Genomic DNA, 13,307 nt, shown 5'->3' with positions numbered 1-13,307 from the left:
GACGCCTACTCAGCAGCACTAACCTGCTGACATGGGAACAGCAGACAGCGGCAGGAAGAGGACCAAATCACGCGACTAAACATGGGCAAGTCAGGCCCAGCAGCATCTCGTGAGCCAGCGACAGCAGGCGCAGCGGTAACGCTCACTGGAGTGAGGAGCAGCTCAAGCGCCACAGCCCACCATCTCTGCATAGATGGTGTCACCTCTAACAGCAGAACCGGGGGCCCCCGGGCCCCCAAATACCTTCCTGCCTAGAGAAACGGACCCAGGGAATCTGCAGAACTCGTCCACCATCATGGGACACGGGGACAGGTGTGGACGCAGAGCCGGGCAGCCAGCCCTGGGCTGAGGGCTGCAGGATGAAGGAAGCATTTCCAAGCCAATGAGCCCATCGCAGGCCACCCAGAATGGCACTGAGCACCGTGCATACTCAGACTTCCTGCCCAGCTACGACCTAAGACGCTTATCAGGATAGTCGTTAGCTATGAGGCTCTCCAAAATGAAACTTAAAACAAAAATTAAATGCTTCTAAATAGTTAAGGTGATAAAAACAGCAGCATGTCTGAAAAATGATTAATATGAATTAAATTTAACTAAAAGAATAGACAGATACAAAAATAATATATACATATATGTATGTGACATGTACATACTTACACATATGTACTTAAAAGGTCTTATATCTGTTTGAAAAGAATTAAGTATCTAAAGAGTTCCTCCAAATTATCTCAAATTTACTTGGAATGCACAAACTAGGTTACATACCACCTGTAACTGTTTTTGCATTTTGAAGCTCTTTTACCATCATTTTTGACATTAGTCTTTGGTGAAAACATAGTTGCGCTGTGGAAAGAAGAACTCTATGTCACTCAAAGATTAAAACTTCTAAGCTTAAGCGACCTATTCTGCAGTGAAAAAATAAACATAAATACATAAATGCTTCCCATGTCCCAAGTTAGTAATAAACTAAACATTTAATCACTTTAATTTTGACAGCATTCCTCTAATTCTATATCCATATCAGCTATTTCACTAATGGGGACATAAGTGCATTTGTGTATTGAAATTCTGGAGAATCCTGTGCTATTTACATACAGATTCTGGGCTCCTAGACAAAAACTAAGATAATCGCTTTGCAGCCAGGCATGCAGGGCGACCCCACGTCAGCTTCAGGTCTGGAGCCCTGGGAGAGAGACAGGTCGGGGGGAGGGGCTACATGTGCTGCAGAACCTGCAAGCCCCCTGGGCAACGACCCAGAGCAGACCCGGATGAGGCAGGTGAGGACACGGACACCTGACTGCGAGGACTGGGCTGGAGCGGGGGGCTCACCCACCCAGAGCACAGGGTCCAGGGAGGCTAGGTGAGGGCGGTGGGAGCTGGGTGAGGTCTCAGGAGGAGGAAGCACCAGGCAGGGAGGCAGGCAGTCCGTCAGCCTCACCACCTCCCCGTCTGTCCTCACGACCTCCAGGATGTCACAGTGAAACACATCCTCACCCCATGACCCCATCTAGAGTCTCCCTGTACTTTTCCTAGAAAGTTCAAACCCTGGGGCTAGTACTTAGGACTGACTGACTGGTTCCTCCTCCCCCTGGACTCCCTCACAGGCCCCACATGCAAGACCCAGCCAAGTACAGTGAACCCGAGGAGTCCACACTTAGCAGATGGCACCACCGTGGAGCTAGCACACAGGCTCGGGGCCTGGACTAGTGTGCAGTTGTACGGAGGCATGAATCCAGGTTCTATCCATGCACCACCCACCCATCCACCCATTGATCCACTCATCCATCCATCCACCCACCCACCCACTGATCCATCCACCCATTCATCCATCCATCTATATATCCACCCATCCATTCATCCATCCACTCATCCATCCATCCATCTATCCACCCACCCACCCATCCATCCATCTAACCATCCACCCATCCATCTACCCACCCATACATCCATCCATTCATCCATCCATCCATCCACCCACCCACTGATCCAAACACCCATTCATCCATCCATCCAGCCACCCATCCACCTCCTGCGTTGCAGGTGGATTCTTTGCCAACTGAGCTATCAGGAAAGCCCCAAAGTACATAGCAAGCACTCAATAAACGCTTGCTACTGCTGCTTCTGTTCTGCGATGGTGACATGCTGGGGTCCACACACCCACCTCCATCCATACCAGCACCTGTGCCCGGAGGCCATGGTCTGTCTCTGGGTGGTCCACTCACCACGGGGCAGCTGTGTAGCCCGACGACCGAATCTTGCTGTGGAAAACCAGTGGGTGGTCCTTCACGACACTCTGAGCAGCTGCGGGAAACATGGTTACAGAAGAAGCAAGTCATTAACACAGCTGCTTCATCACGGATAAGGACAAAGCTCTGCAGAGACAGCCAGGTTCACACAAGAGGAGTCAGTGCACACCCAACAGACAGAAGAGGCTTCATACCTGATGACAAACCAACACCACCAGCAGAGAGGGAGACCAAGGGCATGAAAAGTACAAGAAAACAACGACAAGGTGATTTTCCTCCTTAAATGACCTGAATCTCAGTGTTGAGTACTGTGTGTTTCAGATATTCAAGGGCTAAAACGTCAGCCTTTCCCACAGCGCAGCCCCTCCTGGCACATCTAGAAGAGGCTGTCCACTCTGGGCTGAGACAGGCCACACAGAAGCCGGCCGGTGGGCTTCTGTCCACGGGACCCTGAAACCCGCAGCATGGAGCAAGAGCCTCTGCCAGTGCCAGGTACAGCTCCCCTACAATAGGAGTGCAAGTCTCTTAAGCCAACCAAGTGTCTCTCTCATGCCTGTGTTTATCACGACACAACAGTAAGAAAGACCAGCCTTCAGAGTATTTTAATGGCAAGGAAACACCTTTCCCTATTTTTAACACACTGTAAGTTTCCAAGGCCCAGCTGGCTGGTTAGAGCTCTGAAACCTCAGGAACTTACCACCGACACGGACATGTCCCACGGGTGCTTTCAGACAGAATAAAGTCCTACCAGAATTATTCATTTTTATGTATATATGATACTTGCTATTCAATATTAATATTCTGTACAATATTATAAAACAGCTTTAGAAAATGGATAATTACATAATACTAAATAGTCCTAAAAATAGTTCTCTTTTTTTTAAAAACAAAGAAATTCAGCTCTGCTTTTGGAACTATTTCAAACGTGATAAACTGAGACACATTCCCATCCAAAGCTCAGGGAACCCCACTGGGCATGGAGGCCCCAAGGAGGGAGCTGGGCCCCTGGAGGCCCTTGGGAGGGACTGGAAATCAAGAAGCACCGAGAGGGACCAGGAAACCTTGCTATTTCTATTATGCTTTTTTTTTCACTTATTTTTATTAGTTGGAGGCTAATTACTTCACAATATTATAGTGGTTTTTGCCATACATTGACATGAATCAGCCATGGATTTACATGTGTTCCCCATCCTGAACCCCACTCCCGCCTCCCTCCCCATCCCTTCCCTCTGGGTCTTCCCAGTGCACCAGCCCCGAGCACTTGTCTCATGCATCCAACCTGGGCTGTGATCTGTTTCACCCTTGATAGTATAACTGTTTCAGTGCTGTTCTCTCTGAACATCCCACCCTCGCCTTCTCCCACAGAGTCCCAAAGTCTGTTCTATACATCTGTGTCTCCTTTTCTGTTTTGAGTATAGGGTTATCGTTACCATGTTTTTAAATTCCATTTATATGAGTTAGTATAATGTATTGGTCTTTATCTTTTTGGCTTACTTCACTCTGTATAATGGGCTCCAGTTTCATCCATCTCATTAGAACAGATTCAAATGAATTCTTTTAACGGCTGAGTAATATTCCATGGTGTATATGTACCACAGCTTCCTTATCCATTCGTCTGCTGATGGGCATCTAGGCTGCTTCCATGTCATGGCTATTATAAACAGTGCTGCGATGAACACTGGGGTGCACGTGTCTCTTTCAGATCTGGTTTCCTTGGTGTGTATGCCCAGAAGTGGGATTGCTGGGTCATATGGCAGTTCTATTTCCAGTTTTTAAAGAAATCTCCACACTGTTTTCCATAGTGGCTGTACTAGTTTGCATTCCCAACAACAGTGTAAGAGGGTTCCCTTTTCTCCACACCCTCTCCAGCATTTATTGCTTGTAGACTTTTGGATAGCAGCCATCCTGACTGGCGAGAGATGGTACCTCATTGTGGTTTTGATTTGCATTTCTCTGATAATGAGTGATGTTGAGCATCTTTTCATGTGTTTGTTAGCCATCTGTATGTCTTCTTTGGGGAAATGTCTGTTTAGTTCTTTGGCCCATTTTTTGATTGGGTCATTTATTTTTCTGGAATTGAGCTGCAGGAGTTGCTTGTATATTTTTGAGATTAATCCTTTGTCTGTTGCTTCGTTTGCTATTATTTTCTCCCATTCTGATGGCTGTCTTTTCACCTTGCTTATAGTTTCCTTTGTTGTGCAAAAGCTTTTAAAGTTAAATTAGGTCCCATTTGTTTATTTTTGCTTTAATTTCCAATATTCTGGGAGGTGGGTCATAGAGGATCCTGCTGTGATTTATGTCGGAGAGTGTTTTGCCTATGTTCTCCTCTAGGAGTTTTAAAGTTTCTGGTCTTACATTTAGATCTTTAATCCATTTTGAGTTTATTTTTGTGTATGGTGTTAGAAAGTGTTCTAGTTTCATTCTTTTACAAGTGGTTGACCGGTTTTCCCAGCACCACTTGTTAAAGAGGTTGTCTTTTTTCCATTGTATATCCTTGCCTCCTTTGTCAAAGATAAGGTGTCCATAGGTTTGTGGATTTATCTCTGGGCTTTCTATTCTGTTCCATTGATCTATATTTCTGTCTTTGTGCCAGTACCATACTGTCTTGATGACTGTGGCTTTGTAGTAGAGCCTGAAGTCAGGCAGGTTGATTCCTCCAGTTCCATTCTTCTTTCTCAAGATTACTTTGGCTATTCGAGGTTTTTTGTATTTCTATGCAAATTGTGAAATTATTTGTTCTAGTTCTCTGAAAAATACAGTTGGTAGCTTGATAGGGATTGCATTGAATCTATAGATTGCTTTGGGTAGTATAACCATTTTCACAATATTGATTCTTCCAATCCATGAACATGGTATATTTCTCCATCTATTTGTGTCCTCTTTGATTTCTTTCATCAGTGTTTTATAGTTTTCTATATATAGGTCTTTCATTTCTTTAGATAGATATACTCATAAGTATTTTATTCTTTTTGTTGCAATGGTGAATGGTATTGTTTCCTTAATTTCTCTGTTTTCTCATTGTTCGCATATAGGAATGCAAGGGATTTCTGTGTGTTAATTTTACATCCTGCAACATTACTGTATTTATTGATTAGCTGTAGTAATTTTCTGGTAGAGTCTTTAGGGTTTTCTATGTAGAGGATCATGTCATCTGCAAACAGTGAGAGTTTTACTTCTTCTTTTCCTATCTGGATTCCTTTTATTTCTTTTTCTGCTCTAATTGCTGTGGCCAACACTTCCAAAACTATGTTGAGTAGTAGTGGTGAGAGTGGACACCCTTGTCCTGTTCCTGACTTTAAGGGAAATGCTTTCAATTTTTCACCATTGAGGATAATGTTTGCTGTGGGTTTGTCATAGAGAGTCCCAAACAGGATAAACCCAAGGCGAAACACCCCAAGACACATATTAGTCAAATTAACAAAGATCAAGCACAAAGAACAAATATTAAAAGCAGCAAGGGAGAAACAACAAATAACGCACAAGGGGATTCCTATAAGGATAACAGCTGATCTTTCAATAGAAACTCTTCAGGCCAGAAGGGAATGGCAGGACATACTTAAAGTAATTAAAGAGAATAACCTACAACCCAGATTACTGTACCCAGCAAGGATCTCATTCAGATATGAAGGAGAATTCAAAAGCTTCACAGACAAGCAAAAGTTGAGAGAATTCAGCACCACCAAACCAGCTCCTCAACAAATGCTAAAGGATCTTCCCTAGACAGGAAACACAGAAAGGCTGTATGAACGTGAACCCCAAACAACAAACCAAATGGCAACAGGACCATTCTTATCAATAATTACCTTAAATGTAAATGGGTTGAATGCCCCAACCAAAAGACAAAGACTGGCTGAATGGATACAAAAGCAAGACCCCTATATATGCTGTCTACAGGAGACCTACCTCAAAGCAACGGACACATACAGACTGAAAGTGAAGGGCTAGAAAAAAATATTCCACGCAAACAGAGACCAAAAGAAAGCAGGAGTCACAATACTTATATCAGATAAAATAGACTTCAAAATAAAGGCTGTGAAAAGAGACAAAGAAGGACACTACATAATGATCAAAGGATCAATCCAAGAAGAAGATGTAACAATTATAAATAAATATGCACCCAACATAGGAGCACCACAATATGTAAGGCAAACGCTAACAAGTATGAAAGAGGAAATTAACAATAACACAATAATAGTGGGAGACTTTAATACCCCACTCACACCTATGGACAGATCAACTGAACAGAAAATTAACAAGGAAACACAAACTTTAAATGACACAATGGTTCAGCTAGATCTAATTGACATCTATAGGACATTTGAGCCCAAAACAATCAATTTCACCTTTTTCTCAAGTGCACACAGAACCTTCTCCAGAATAGATCACATCCTAGGCCATAAATCTAGCCTTGGTAAATTCAAAAAAATTGAAATCATTACAGTCATCTTTTCTGACCACAATGCAGTAAGATTAGATCTCAATTACAGGAAAAAAAAAAAACTATTAAAAATTCTATTATGCTTTTATAAGAGGAGGGGTGCAAATTTTTAGATTACAGAATCACCATAAATCAGTCATCTTCTGTAATATTATATATGAATATTTTCTAAGCAACACATAAAGCTATCATAAAAAGTCCCTGGATACAGAGAAATTATAATCTCTGTAATAAACCTTACTGTTTATACGACTGTTCTCACTAAAATTTTGTTCTACAATCTACATGTTACTTAGCTGGGAAGCATAGCACAGCCTGTACGGGCATCTGGAACAAAATGATACACCCTAGTAGGGCATTCCCTGTCAGTCCAGTGGTGAGAACTCAGTACTTTCACTTCCAGGGCCCAGGTTCAAATCCTGGTCGAGGAGCTAAGATCCCACAAGATCCTTGCCATGCAACCAAAAAAATTAAAAAACCTGGACAAAACTATCATTCAAAAAGATAAACACACCCCTATGTCCCCAGCAGCACTGTTCACAACAGCCAAGACAAGAAAACGACCTAAATGTGCATGGACAGATGAATGGATAAAGAAAATGTGGTGCTTTTATACAGTGGGATATCACTCAGCCATGAAAAGAATGAAATCATGCCATTTGCAGCAACACAGATGGACCTGGAGATGACAGTAAATGAAGCAGGTCAGACAGAGACAATATCATATGGCATCACTTCTATTTGGAGTCTAAAATATGACACAAATGAACCTAATCTCAAAACAGAAACAGACTCACTGACACAGAGATCAGAATGGCGGTTACCAAGAGGGGTGCAGGGGGGGTAGACTGAGAATTTGGGATTAGCAGAAAGGATATTACACTTGGGGGACTTCCCTGATGGTTCAAGCAGTAAAGAAACTATAATTCAGGAGACTTGGGTTTGATCCCGAGGTTGGAAAGATTCCCTGGAGAAGGGAATGACAACCCACTCAGTATTCTTGTCTGGAGAATTCCATGGACAGAGGAGCCTGGTGGGCTACAGTCCGTGCAATAGCAAAGACTAGGACATGACTCACACACACACACACACACACACACACACACACACACACACCATTCAGAATGGATAAACAACAAGGTCCTACTGTGTAGCACAAAGAACAACTACACCCAATCTCCTGGGATAAACCATAACAGAAAAGAGCATTTTTAAATATATATATATACATATATATATATCTGTGTAAAACTGAGCCACTCTGTGGAACAGCAGGGCTTGGTACGTTATAAATCAACTAACACTTCAACTAAAAATAAATTTAAAATAATAAAATTTAAAAAGTCTTAAATTCCATTTTGAGGGGCAATCTAAGTAAAACATATCTAAGAACAAAACGTAAATGAATTTGGTTAAAAAAGAAAGACAATCCCAAGTCTCGTTTCACAGCTGGTCTCCACACAGAGGTCTGCTATCAGCTCACACTGGGGAACCTGGTCCTCAGTGCAGCTGACAAAACAAGCTGAGCTTCTAGGGTATAAGGGACGGCATCGCTTCTAACAGAGTTCACCCTGCAAGTAAGTTGCTTCGAGTGAAAACATGGTTAGCATTTTGGAATATTCTCTGAACAACCTAGCATTATTCCAACGAGTAGCAATTTTAATTAATATTTGTTAGTCCACAAGTTTTCCCAAAGAATGTCAAAAGAAATCTACACATAACATAACATTATTTGGGGTATTGTTTAAGAAAATGATTCAAAAAGACTTTCTGTTGCCCAAAGTTATAGAGTTACTTATTGCCACTGAACTGTACACAGAAATATGGTTAAGATGGTACATTTTATATAATTTATATTTTACTACAATAAGAAATATACACAAGAAATAAGTGAAGAAATGCACACTGCCATATATAAAATAGATAAAAACGGAAAGCATCAGTCACTCAGTTGTGTCCGACTCTTTTTGACCCCATGGACTGTAGCCCACCAGGCTCCTCTGTCCATGAAATTCTTCAGGCAAGAACACTGGAGTGGGTTGCCATTCCCTTCTCCAGAGGATCTTCCTGACCCAGGAATTGAACCTGTATCTCCTGCATTGCAGGTGGACTCTTCACTGTCTGAGCCACCAGGGAAGCCCCTAAAATAGATAAACAACAGGCATTTACTGAATAGCACAGTGACAGACTTTGTTTTCTTCAGCTCCAAAATCATTGCAGATGGTACCTGCAGCCATGAAATTAAAAGATGCCTGCTCCTTGGAACAAAAGCTATCACCAATCTAGACAGCATATTAAAAATCAGAGATACCACTTTGCCAACAAAGGTCCACATGGCCGAAGCTATAGTTCTTCCAGTAGTCATGTACAGGTGTGAGACTTGGACCATAAAGAAGGCTGAATGCCAAAGAATTAACGCTTTTGAACTATGGTGCTGGAGAGGACTCTTGAGAGTCCCTTGGACTGCAAAGAGATCAAACTAGACAACATAAAGGCGATCAACCCAGAGAAACCACTGCCAGTATTTCTCATGTTTTGAATTCCTATGAATTATACCCAAGTCACGAAGAAACGCCCAACATATTCCCCACCACAAAAACAGTGTCAGAACATGTGAGAGGCAGAGAAAGGAAGGAGCAACGGAAGGAGCAACGCAAGAAGCAAGCCCTGAATCGTCACCTCGATGGACGTGAATCCGCAAAGCGACGAGCGAAGCTGAACAAACGTGACTCAGACAGGGAGCCGCCCTACACCCTGCATTTCAGACCACGGGAGCTCACCCGCTTGTTTCTGAGCAGCCGGCTTGGTTCTTTTCTCCTTAAGTCCCAAGTACAGCGGGGAGGTCGGTGAGACACAGGAGCTGGAACAAAAACACGGCCCTGGTCTGTGCCAGCAAACTTGCCCGGCGGACTTGTTTCAGGGAAGCGCGCATCTTAAAGACAGGCTGGCCCGGCTCCGCACCTGGGCAGCGCCGACAGGTCCGGCCCGCGGCGGGGCCGCTGCTGGGAGCTCAGCAGCGCCGCAGGGTCCACCTCCAGCAGCGCCGTCTCGCTGCCGAACATGGACGTGAGCAAGCAGAGGGCCTGCGGGGAAGGGTTCAGGGAACCGGCCGTGGTTGCGGGCAGACTTCAGTCGTGCTGATGGGTGTGCTGTGCAGACGCGTGTGAGCCCTAACCTTCACACACAGCCTCACACTGAGCAGCCGCGAGAGCACTGCGGAAGAAGGGGATAAACCGCCCAGCAGAGGCGCACCGCCCAGGCCCGGCTCACGGCTCACCTCGCGCCCGCAGGGTCTGCTCGCCACGGCGCACGATCCAGCTACCTGAACGCTGAGGCTCCGGAAGTCTTCATTCCCGGCAAGGAGAAGGCAGGCCACGCATAAGGCCACGAGGTGCTGCCCGCACACGGGCCGGGGCCGCGAGGGCAGGGCGCACAGGCCGCTGCCCCTGCGAGCCCGCAGACCGAACCCCACACAGGGCCGCGAGTGCGGAAGGTGCGGCGTCCCCATGAGGACCCCGAGCCAGGCCGGCGCACGGCGTGGGGCCTTAACGGACAGAAAGCCAGCCGGGAGCGGGCAGGCACGGGCGCCGGGCCCGCGGAGGCCACTGCACAGACCGGCACACCTGGGGAGGTGGCTCCCCAGGAGGGGGGCCCAGTGCGGCGCGGCGCGGGCCGGCCAGAAGCAGCGCAGACACGGCCAGGCCATGTGCGCACGTGGCAGCGGGCAGCAGTCCCTCGTCTCCGCGCATCCCAGGGGCCGGTGGGACCGAGCCTGCGGGCCTGCGGACGCCGGGATGGGCGAGGAGACTGTCACTCAGCCCAACAGCTGTGGCGGCGACCAGGCGCGGACACACGGGGCCAACTTCAGGTCCTGGAGGTGGGTGGGCCCCAGGAGGAGGGGGTGGGGGCCTGATACACACGGGAGACAGAGGACCAGGGGTAACGGGCTGCAGGCGGGTCTGGGGGGCGGGGGGGGGGGGGGGGGGGGGGGGGGGGGGGCGGTGCGCCAGGACAGCCAGCGTGGCACATGATGACCCGGGAGCCTGGTCCCTGGGGGTCAGTGACGGGCACCCACCATGTCCCCCGAATGTCAGACAAAAGAAAACGTTCAAGTTACATAATGTCTGTATCAAGGATTCTCTGAACCTAGGTCTTACCCTTGTAATGTAAAACGCCCTCCAGTTCAAAGCTTGCCAGGTTAAATATGAGCAAACCAGCGGAGCTTCCAATCCACAAGCAGCTGCCGGTCTCAGACAGGCTGATTTCAAAAGGAAGAGAGAAAAGCGTGTGCTGACCGTCCCCCCTCAGCCAGGGCGGCAGAGACCCCGGGCCTTGGGGAACCTGAAGGTGCCCTGCCTGAGTCTTGGGTGCCGCCGCCATCTCAGACGACATCTAGCACGTCCCCCGGGCGGGCTTCCTAGGCCCTACTGTCCAGGGAAGGTGGAACGCAGAGGGCCACAAGCTGGGCCCGACTCAGCTCTGACCTGAGGCTTTCCTCTCCTCTAAGGTCTCCAGAGGTAGGCACCTGCGGCCTCCGCGAGAGCCCCGCACAGGTGGGCATCCCTGCCACAGCCCCATGCCTGCGCCATGACTGTGCCTGAAGACGCTGCCGAGTGGAGCCTGACCAACAATGGCGTTCATGTCAGGACAGACAGATCTGCCGCTGCTGCTTTGTTTTCCGGTTTACAAACTAGACACAGGCAGTAAGCTGACTGGCCGGCCTCCTCTGGCTTCGCAGACCTGGACCCAGAGCAGCATCTTCAGGCACGTCCCTCCCACGCACACCTTGGCCACCCAGCCTGCAACAGCCCCCGCTCTCTGGGCTGCTCATGGGTCCTCAGCCTCCAACACCAGCCCCAGGGAGACCACGTGAGCCTGAGCAGAAACAGGGTCACTCTCCCTGAGCAAAGGTGGGGATCCAAGGCCTCAGACCCCCAGTCAGCTCAAGTCCAGGCCAGGCAGGGGCCCTGTGCAGGCCCGGCTGCCGGATGGGAAGCACAGCAGGGCTGCAACCGCACCAGCCGCCGCCTCAGGTTTCCCACCCCAGCAGGACCAAAGGTCGACGCCAGAGCTCTCCACAGTCTATGTGGAGCCAAGGGGAATGAAATCATGACATATTTGCTTAGTCAGAGTAAAACAGTGCCTCACTTATGTTGCCAAATATTTAAAATATTTCTATAAAACAAGATATAACTAAAATTCATTTGGGGTCAAATTTAAAGGTATGAAATATGGCACAGATGATGGAAGTTTAGAATGAGTTATGATAATGTTACCATTTCCCTTATTACAGAAGTCAAGATCTGCATCGATGAAAATTAAAGTGAAGAAAATTAAAATAATCTCATTTCCTTTATTAAATAGAGTTAAAAATAACTGATCAAGATTATCAACCTTAAGGCTTAAAATATGCAACTCTAAGAACACTTAACACTTATTATAACTCATACAGACAAAAATAATTTGGTTTTATTTTAATTATTCTAGAAAAAATGACCTTAATCTAGGAGGCTTTCTCCATAAGGGCTTGGTGGAGTTCACAGTACTTACAATCCACAGTTGCAGGCTGCCAGGCTCAGGACAGGAAGGGCCACTTCAGTCTCTTCTCCTGTTTCTGGGGCCTTCGTGGACGGAGGCTGACCACCTTCTAAGGACAGAATTACTGACAATCTTAGATGCTACATTAAAACGACTGGTCACAGTAAAGGCTAACAGCTGACCCCGTGGGGCACTGTGGGAGATGCATGTTGTTGGAGTAACTCAGATCATGAATCAAGAAAAACCCTTGGTCTTGTACATTATAAAGCACAAGGCTGGAAATACAACTCAGACCCTGTGTCATGAGTGTGCCAGGGAGGGAGATGGAGTTTGAAGGACAGACCTGCAGAAAGGGGGCATGAGGAAACGGCTTAGATTAACTGTGGGTTCCGAAAGTGGGCTCAAGATCCATTGTGTGTGCTAGTCACTCAGCCGTGTCCGACTCTTTTCGACCCCAAGGACTGTAGCCTACCAGGCTTCTTGGTCCATGGGATTTTCAGGCAAGAATACTGGTGTGGGTTGCCATTCCCTTCTCCAGGGGATCTTCCCAACCCAGGAATCGAAGCTGGGTCTCCTGCATTGCAGGTGGATTCTTTACCATCTGAGCCACCAGGAGAAGCCTAAGATCCACTAGATAAGGGCAATTTCTGACCCACTTTAAGAAGAAATAGCTTAAAGTCATTTACTAATATACATGTTATATGTATCTCACACACTAAAAGAAAGAGCACAACTATGATGAATGTGAAGGGGAGCGGAGCAGAGAGACATTTGGTGCAACATGAAAATGAACGGATGTGGGTACCCATGACAGAGAGCCTGCAGCCCAATTAAACAGTAAAACCAACAGCTTTCCCAGCACGTCGGCACCTCCTGGGGTGGTGGCAGATATTCAAGTACCTGACCAGGGGGACGGGTGGAGGGTGACAAGCAGGAGGTGGGGCCGGGCCAGCCAAAAAGACTCAGCTGAGGACCCCGGGCTCCTGGGTGCCCTGCTGCAACACCACCCGTGGAAGCCAGGAAGCCAGGGATGCGGGAGGGACAGGAGCCCACTGTGCAGCAAGACAAGCCTCCACCACCCCCAC

General features: G+C 47.0%; 1 protein-coding gene across 1 annotated transcript in view; it reads right to left on the bottom strand.

The window, feature by feature from the left end:
• Window positions 1-13,307, bottom strand: part of WDR27 (WD repeat domain 27) — a 141,281-nt gene that overhangs the window by 107,821 nt on the left and 20,153 nt on the right. The window contains exons 9-15 of the mRNA XM_065930967.1: window positions 12,235-12,331; window positions 10,842-10,942; window positions 9,962-10,029; window positions 9,646-9,767; window positions 9,465-9,544; window positions 2,223-2,301; window positions 766-843 (exon numbers count right to left, since the gene is read on the bottom strand). Of these exons, the coding sequence (XP_065787039.1) occupies window positions 766-843; window positions 2,223-2,301; window positions 9,465-9,544; window positions 9,646-9,767; window positions 9,962-10,029; window positions 10,842-10,942; window positions 12,235-12,331 (625 nt within the window). The remainder of the gene's footprint in view (window positions 1-765; window positions 844-2,222; window positions 2,302-9,464; window positions 9,545-9,645; window positions 9,768-9,961; window positions 10,030-10,841; window positions 10,943-12,234; window positions 12,332-13,307) is intronic.

This window comes from Muntiacus reevesi, chromosome 3 (genome assembly GCF_963930625.1).
Source record: "Muntiacus reevesi chromosome 3, mMunRee1.1, whole genome shotgun sequence".
Taxonomy (NCBI): domain Eukaryota; kingdom Metazoa; phylum Chordata; class Mammalia; order Artiodactyla; family Cervidae; genus Muntiacus; species Muntiacus reevesi.
Note: the sequence above shows the minus strand (reverse complement) of the source record. Positions and strands in the feature narration are given on the sequence as shown.